Raw genomic sequence first — 9,228 nt, forward strand, 5'->3', positions numbered from 1 at the left:
GACCCAACGGTTTCACAAATCCAAACTTATGGAAAAAAAACAAAGCAAGAACCAATACATAAAGAAATAAGAAAGAGAAAATAGAAGTGGGTGAGCCATACTCGGAGGAAACCAGACACAGACATAACAAAACAAGCATTGGAATTCCAACGTCCAGGAAAATGGAAACAGGGGAGACCGATAAATACATGGAAGAAAACAATTATGTATTAAAAAAGCAGAAAATGTCGGCCTAACCTGGAAAAAGTAAGAGAAAGAGCACAAGATCAGCAAAAATGGAAAGTGACAGTAGATGCCCTATGTTCCAGTGGGAACGAAGAGGATAAGTAATTAAGTAAAGTAGTGGTTCTTAGAGTAAATGCATATTTATTTTCCCCAAATCTATTGCCAAATTCTGTTTCAGATTATCGGGACGCTACTGTATTAATTGTTTGATTTAAATAGACAATAATAATGGATTAAAACATTTATTTATTTTAAAACAGATAATTCTTTTAATTTCTTGGATTAAATGTCATGCACCTGTTTCATATATAGATGATATATAATATCGGAGGATCATACATTCTAATTGATTAATGATTTAAAAGATCTAGCGGTAAATTTGACCTAGCTGCAGACATTTAAACATGGAGTATGAAAGTAAGTAGGTATTTAAAGTTCGTTTGCCCCTACCTGTATGGGTCCTAAGGTGAGCTTGTAGCGACTTTTCCCTGGGAAAAACTCTCCCACAGTATTTACATTTAATGGAACTAGGAGAAGTGGATCCCTCCATAATCAGGGTATTTAATAAATCAGCGTTGGGTCTACCTCGTCTTGCTTCTGCTAAAGCACTTCCTTTGTCTACTGAGTTCGGGCATTTTACTTTTAATATCCTATCGTCTGGAGTCAATTTTACACCGCTGTCTTCCCTGGATCTCAACTTATTTCTTTTCGGTGTTTGAAACATGGTTTTATGTTATGCATTCAACTTTTAACTCAACTTATTAAGAACTTCACACCAACGTCCACAACAAGCCAATCAAAACAAACATGCACCAGATTATATGCAGATGTCGCTCCAAAATGGAGGGAATTGCTGTTATGTCAAATTTGAATTTTCTTTACTCCTGCAGATGACGCAGTTTTATTATATCGTACTCTAAAAATATTTATATGTGAATGTAGCTACTGTGTTTAAATAAAAAATAATTCTCTAAAATACATATTTCACACAATACATCCGTAGGATCACATCTTATATTAATTATTGCACCGAGTCCGAGTCAAATTTTCTCCGAGAGAGTATATATGGCGGCTCAACGAACAGTACAGTGTTGCACGATTTTCAATAAATCATGAAATTCACTCAGAAACGTGCTTTTGATTACTTTTAAAGGAAGCGTTATAGTTAAAATTTTAAAATATTTCTATGGGATAAGATATTAAGATAATATTTTGATAATGTAAACATTGTTAATTGTCGATTAAATCGATATTTTGAATGTCGAATTTATCGATAGATATCGAAGACGATATTTTGATACAGATTAAATGAAGGATATTAGGTAGGTATATGAATATTGCAGATGATATCTGCACAATAAAGCGACCGACTTACGGAGAGGATAATGTATGGAAATATAAATTATACCTATATGTATTGTGTTCTTCTCTTAGGATTAATTTAATGTATCAATATTTGATAACGCTTAGTTTTAATTTTAATCCTCCGTTACTCGCACACCGTCTATGAGACCGGGCCTCTAAATAACTGCCTGTAACTCTGATTGTAGTGCATATTTTCAATTGCTGCTGCATAATATACCTCTTCAGTCATCAGTCAACTGTGTGTCAAGTCCACGTGCAGTGTAAAAAAGAGTATTGTACTTTTATTATTAGGCAAGACCTATTAGATAGTCAGGTAATTAAAAGTAGTAAGTTTTAATTAGTCAGGTAATTTAAGGTCTTTTTCTTATTTTTAATGTTTATATATTTGTTTATTTATATTTAGATATGGATTACGAGAAGGAGAAGCAAAGATTCTTAAAATTATTTGAGGAAGTATCGACTGACGAGGAAACGTATGAAGATGATGATTAACAAAATTACTTTTTGTTAAAGTAATATAATGTTGACACAAACGCATATTTACACAATTATATGATCATATATTCTTTAAATAATATAATTGTACACAATTTTGCAAAAAAAAATTTTTTTAAATATTGCTGACCCATATTTTTGGACCCGGTCTTCTGCACCGTGCGCGAGTATTCGATCACAAAAAGTTGGCGCGAGTAACGAAGGTTAAACGTTACTTTACAGAAACGCAGGCAACATTGTAAATTTAAAGTAAGTTGCCTACTTTTGGCGCAATTCGGTAATAGGTTTGTTCCTTAAGGCCGCGTCTCACCATCAAATAATTTGATCAAACAGTTTGAGCAAACTTGACGTACTTGAGGAAGTACGTCAAAGTGACGTCACAATTGCAGTTTTTTTGAAATTCTAAAAATCTGTGCTCTCACTATGAGTCTAGTTTGATCAAATTTTTTGTATTGAGTTGTCTAACTTGTTTGTACTTTATTTAAAATTAAAATTTTTCATTATTATCCACAATGAACACTCAGGATGTGACGTCACTAACTGTCACTTTCAGTTTGCTCAAACCAGTTTGATCAAATTATTTGATCGTGGGACGCGGCCTTTGAGTATGGAAAATTTTTTAGAGAGGGTAAAAAATTTTCCATACTCTAAGGTTTGTTCGTAGTACGATCCAAACGATCAGCAACCGTTGCCAACCATCAGACGCATGCGCAGTTAACCGTTGGCGCTGCGCAGTTACAGTTAGAGTTTGTAGATTAGGAACGCGCATGCCTCTGATGGTTGGCAACGGTTGCTGATCGTTCTACGAACAAACCTAATAGAAAAAATAGAAGCTGAAAATCAGCCAGTATTTATCAACTAGAGTAATCAGTGGCGGCTCGTATCACTTTAAGGCCCCGTCTCACCATCAAATAATTGACAGTTATTTGATCAAACTTGACAGTTAGTGACACAAAGTGACAGTTAGTATGTATAGTTTGTGTCACTAGTCAAGTTTGACTGTCAAGTTTGATCAAATAACTGTCAATGGACAGCCTAAGTCTTGACGTCACAAAATTGGGAGGAGCTTATATTTGGCTCCAAACAATTCTGTTTATAATGTTAAACACTCATAAGGAATTTTTAATTTATTGTTTACGTGGTTTGTGTGACAAAATAAGACTTTTCATTTAGGTATTTAGTTAAAGTAACGTGCCAATTAAGAGATTTTTATTCGTTTTTGCCCAGGTGAGTTAATTTAATGCAATGATTAGAATGTAAACAGTTTTGAGGTTATGTTTATTTTCAATCACTAAGGAATAAAAACCACCTGAGCAAAAACGAATAAAAATCTCTTAATTAACACGTTTCTTTAACGAAATACCTAAATGAAGTCTTATTTTGCCACACAAAGCACATAAATGAAAAATTCCTTATGACCATTTAAGGTTACAAACAAAATTGTTTGGAGCCAATATAAGCTCCTCCCAATTTTGTGACATTTGTGACGTCAGACTTAGGCTGTCCATTATTTGATGGTGAGACGGGGCCTTTAAGTAGGTAGTGCCAGAATTCGGGCAGCTGCCTAAATTTTTATTGACGGGTTCACGATATTGTCAAAAAGGCATAAAATAGAAATTAAAAAAAAATAGGTACAGGTACGGACACTTTTACATTATGTAGGTATATATTATACCATTTCTGGGGTGTCAAGAAATTTAAACATTTAAAATGCATTCAGTGATTGATTTGACATCATGTCCGTCCAGCAAGTAAAATCTCCAAAATCTCTCAACTTGTCGCCCTTTACACAAATATCGGAAAACTATAACTAACTGAAATTCACCAGCGACGCGACGTCTGTCGTTTCATCGGCAATCACTGCAACACAAAGATAATTTTCAATTTCTTTCCTTATTTCCTCGTGATAAATATCCAACATGCACTGAAGGAGTTCATTTTGTGTTGTTTTGAGGTACATACTTTCAAAAGATTTGGAACTTTGAATATGAACCTAAGTCGTTGTCTAATTCGGCTAACATTGAACAGTTCCATAAAGATCTCTCTATTTTCTGAATTTTTCTTTTCGTCGTGATTTCTCAAAACTAACTCGAAAGCTCCACAAAACCATATAGGTAGATAAAATTTTTAATTTGATTCAAAACATATCGATTCTTATCTACTTCTTGTTCATGTGTTTAATTAGACTATATAACGATAAGCTGAATTTAACTAGGGTTTTATTAGAAATTAAAAAAAATTAAATTCTTTAAAAATATAATAATTTATAATAAAAAGTTTAATAATTAAAAATGTAATAATTATAAATACAAAAACGAGCGAGCAAGCGCGTAAAGAAACTCAAAAATATAATGTACTATCCTGTACGAGAATCTTTTTGCATCTACGATCCAATATTCACTATGATCATAGTAAAAAATATTAGATCTTCCTTGTCGAGCCAGGCACGAATAGTCTCATTTAAACGTGTATTAAAAGTGCAATATAGCTCTATCTCTGTCACTTACGTAAAATCTTTCTCTTTTCAGGCGAGCCATCTAAGATTTTGGCACGATCATCCCGTTCGCTGTGAGTGGCGAGGGTTGTATTACACTACACAGTTGCCAGATTTTATATAATTTATAAAGAGAAAAGAAATACGCACAAACAAATGAACGGGCATTAAAACGGTTTAAAGATAAAAAAAATGTTTCTGCATAAAAATAAGGTAGTGCCATGGCTCCATGGCACTACCTCACCGGCCGCCACTGGAGTAAATGCGTAGGTACCTACTTAAAATAACATAAATGATTTCACTTGAAGAAATCATTTTATATATTGTACTAAGTATTTCCACCACAGTTTCCACAGTTTTCACTGTATTCCTTCACTCAACCGTTCTCTCCAGCTCTTTCTGTTTGCCAGTCCCCTTCCTGCAGATTTCTTCTTTCCATTGCTTCGTCCACTTCATCTCTAAAATATCTTCGGAGTCTGCCTCTCTTCCTTTTTTCTATCGGGTTCCACTTTGTTATTCTGTTTGTAACTTTGAGATGGTAAAAGAATTCAAATACCTAGGAACAACAATTACCAGTGACAACATAGGAGAATGGGAGGTTGGAGTAAAAATAAATAATCTGAAATAAATTTATCTGAAATAAATAAGCGGGGAATAAATCTTTCTTTGCCGTTCAACATCCAATGAGGTCAAAGCTGCTCTCAAGACGTGCCAAAATTCAAATGTATAAAACCATAATACGACCAGCAGTGACATACGGAAGTGAAACATGGACACTGAGAAAGAAAGAAATCAATAAACTTTTAGTATGGGAACGCAAAATCCTGCTAGTTATATATGGTCCTTGGAGGGGCAGTGTGACAAATGAATGGAGGATCACATACAACAATGAATTAGATACTCTCTTTGTCTCTTCGGGCAGGGAAACATCGTGAGATACATAAAAACCAATAGACTAAGATGGGCAGGCCACGTGGTACGGAGTGATGACGACATATTGATTAACAATGTATGTGTTTTGGGAAAGACCAGACGGTAGAAGACCGGCAGGATGGCCTAGAAAAAGGTGGAAAGATGCAGTCAGAGCAGACCTCTGGAGAAGATTGAAATGAGACCATGGGAACTAGTAGCACAGGATCGGAACCAATGGAAGACAATAGTAAACGCGGCAAAGATTCACGATGAGCTGTAAAAGACAAAGATGATGAACGTTTTTTGTCTGCTCTTCTGACATGTCCGTATCAGGTTAATCTCGTCTGTTCTATGTAGTCTATTATATCTGACTTCATTCCCGTTCTTTTATTAAATCTCTATATTATTTATTCTATCTCTTCTTGTTACTCTGCAGCTTCTCCTTAGGAATTCCTTCTCTGTTGCTTTTATTTTATTCTTGGTTTTCTTATTTCTTATTCAATTTTCACACCCATAAGTCAGGTGCTCCTTGTCATGGTGTTATATAGGTATTCTTCTTTTTATTTTTATACCGATTTTCTCATCCCACAGTATCGGGTTCAATTTTCGTATGCAATCTATTGTTTGTCCTAGTCTTTTTTTATATCTTCTTCAGTTGTCCCTTTGTTTGATATCATTCTTCTTATTTTTGTATAGACATGACTCTATTTTTTCAATGTGTCTCTAGTAAGTTGTCGTTCCATCGTTTTCGTGGTCTTCCCACTGATCGTCTTCCTATTGGGGAACCGTCTCTCGCTGTCCTTACTACTCTATTTGTTGTTATGTGGCTTATGAAGTCATTACATTCTATTCTTCTGTTTCTTACCCAATTATTAATGTTATCCACCTTGCATCTCCGTCGTATATCTAGCTCTGTTCCATAGAGTCTTACCATCGATTTTTCGAAGGGTTTTCATCTCCGCTGTTTTGGGTCATCTTTTTGTCCTCTCTGTGTGGGTTTAACTCCTTTATGTAAATGTACATGGTATCTTTCAAAGCTTGATATTTCTTCTTATGTAGTACCTACCTACTTTTATGTACTTGACATTTTTACCTACAGTATTCTCACTTCTTCTTCTTAAATCAGGCGAAACTCTTTAGTCTCTGGTACTTGTTCGAAAGACCTTTGTACCGTACCTTGTTTTTTTCTGAAACTCTAATAAATTCTGTGGCCTCAACTAAGGCTAACAGTTTTCTTATTGGTAGTTTTAGGACCTCTTCTGGTTCAAACCTGCCTCACATCATTATATGCCTTCAGTAAATGTGTATGGCAGTCTCTTCTTCCATTTCGCACTTCCTGCACCATGGTTGATTCACCTCACCTAATTTGTATAGGTGTTTTCTTAAACGGCAATGTCCAGTCATAATTTCAGTGACAGTTTTGATCTCTTGTTTATCGAGGTTCATCAAATTGTTCGAGAGTTTTTTATCAATATTCTTGAAATATTCTCACTTAACAGTAAATATGTACATACGTGCTTCTGACGATGTTTGTGGTTAGTGCATGTGTGGTGAGTAGCGAGGAAGATAGATAGATTTAAAGAGGTGGCCTTCTCGCCTATTCCATTGCGACCTTTTCAGATTTATTGTGGTCTTCTAGTCCTAGATAACATTCTCTAGCCTGAGCCTTTTTAAGAAGACTAATAGCTTCGAGACTGAATCTTCCATGTAGCTATTTGCCGGTGGATTTTCTTCTCCTAATGCAAAGAACCGCACGTTTGTCAGACTGTCACACTGACAGAATGTGCTCTGCTTTTTCTTCTTCCAGGTGACAGAATCTGCACAGGTCATCATCTGAAAATCATATCAGCTTCAAGTGCCTATTCAGCTTATAGTGCCCTGTTAGCAGACTTACTATGGTTTTGACTTCCTGTCTTTGCTTATTAGGTCTGCCATACATATTGGAATAGACGGAGACACAGATCATTACTTAGTCAGAGCAAAAGTCAAATTCAGAATTTCTAGCCACAAATACAACAAAACAACAATGAACCCACAATGGAACATGGATGAAATTCAGAACACAGAGAAACATCAAAAATATATAGAACAACTTGAACAAACCTTGAACTCTGAAACAGTTTACAATGATATAGAAGAGCTGTGGGAAACGACTGCCGAAATAATAACCAAGACAGTTGACAAGATCTTTGGAAGGAGTAGGCAGAAGAGGGCAAAAAATGGTATGACGATGAATGTCGGAAACAGCTGGAAAAAAGACAAACAGTAAGGAAGACATGGATACAACTACAAACAGACAAAAGTAAAAAGGAATACGACGACTGCCGAAAAGAAACAAGAAAAATGATACGCACAAAGAAAAGAAACTATGAACAACAAAAATATGAAGCTATGGAGAGAGACCGACCTAAACCAGGCTCCAGAGAATTCTATAAAGCAATCTCCACTGAGAAAAGAGGACATAGAACCAATTCTATCCATACACTGAGACACAATCAAGGCCATATGATAATCGACGATAAAGAACTAACAGAAGAATGGAAAGGGTATTTTAGGGACCTTCTAAACATCATACAGGAAGAACAGCACAAAGAAGAGATCTATATAACAGCAGACACGCCCGTCGAAAATCCCTCTTTTGAAGAAACCCGAAAGGCCTTAAATAAGCTGAAAAATCACAAAGCGCCGGATACGGACGAGATACCAGCAGAATTTCTGAAATATGGTGGAGAAACACTACATCGCCAAATCCACCAATTAATAACACAGATATGGTTAGAAGAAAGGATACCAGCAAGATGAAAGGAAAAGATCATAGTGCCCATCCACAAAAAAGGGGACAAAACAAAATGCGCGAATTACAGAGGAATTTCACTCTTAAACACGGCATATAAAATCCTTTCAAACATCATTCTTAGTAGATTAACCCCTTATGCTGAAAATGTCCTAGGAGAATATCAAGCCGGTTTTAGGGCAAACAGATCTACAATAGATCAACTATTCACGCTGAGACAGCTTCTAGAAAAGGGATGGGAGTATAACAGACCCATACACAATCTCTTCATAGACAAGTATGGAATGCCATGGCGGAGTTCTCAATACCAAAGAAACTCATTCGGATGGCTAAAGTCTGCATGGAGGGTGGAATATCAAAAGTACGTGTAAATAATAAACTGTCAGACAGCTTCGCAATTAACAGTGGACTCAAACAGGGTGATGCGTTATCTCCACTACTTTTTAACCTTGTATTAGAGAAAGCCATGAGGTCGGTCGAAATAAAAACAGAACTGCTATCGGTTCAAGGTCCCAAGTTATTACTAGCATACGCAGATGACATTGATCTCGTTGGAGGGCTGAAGGTGGAAGGAGCAACAAGCGAAGTAGGGCTGAGAATTATTGAAGAGAAGACGAAATATATGTGTATAAATAGAACGACACGAAGAGACAGGATAGGACAAAATGTGACGGTCAACACCTTCAATTTCGAAAGAGTACAACGTTTTAAGTATCTGGGGGCCGTAATCACAGCTGACAACGATGTTACTGAAGAAATAAGAGACAGAATCAAATCAGCAAATCGCTGTCTATTCGCACTGGATAAGCTTATAAAATCAAAGAATCTTACAAGAAGTTCCAAAATCAAAATCTATAAATCCATCGTCAGACCTGTACTAACATATGGTTGCGAAACGTGGACCATGACCAAATCAAACGAAGAAAAGCTCAGACGTTTTGAA

The 9,228-nt window shown here is 35.9% G+C and overlaps 1 protein-coding gene across 2 annotated transcripts in view; it reads right to left on the bottom strand.

Annotated features, from left to right (window-relative positions):
- The window catches only part of LOC114334480 (metal regulatory transcription factor 1-like), a 33,133-nt gene extending 31,990 nt beyond the window's left edge, over nucleotides 1-1,143 (bottom strand). The window contains exon 1 of one of the 2 annotated variants that reach the window (XM_028284522.2): nucleotides 676-1,142. In XM_028284522.2, the coding sequence (XP_028140323.1) occupies nucleotides 676-949 (274 nt within the window). In that variant the 5' untranslated portion in view covers nucleotides 950-1,142. Of the gene's footprint in view, nucleotides 1-675 lie in introns of both variants that reach the window. The other variant, XM_028284523.2, reaches the window with a different exon arrangement.
- Between the last annotated feature and the right edge of the window lie 8,085 nt (nucleotides 1,144-9,228).

This window comes from Diabrotica virgifera, chromosome 10 (assembly GCF_917563875.1).
Source record: "Diabrotica virgifera virgifera chromosome 10, PGI_DIABVI_V3a".
NCBI classification, from domain to species: Eukaryota; Metazoa; Arthropoda; class Insecta; order Coleoptera; family Chrysomelidae; genus Diabrotica; species Diabrotica virgifera.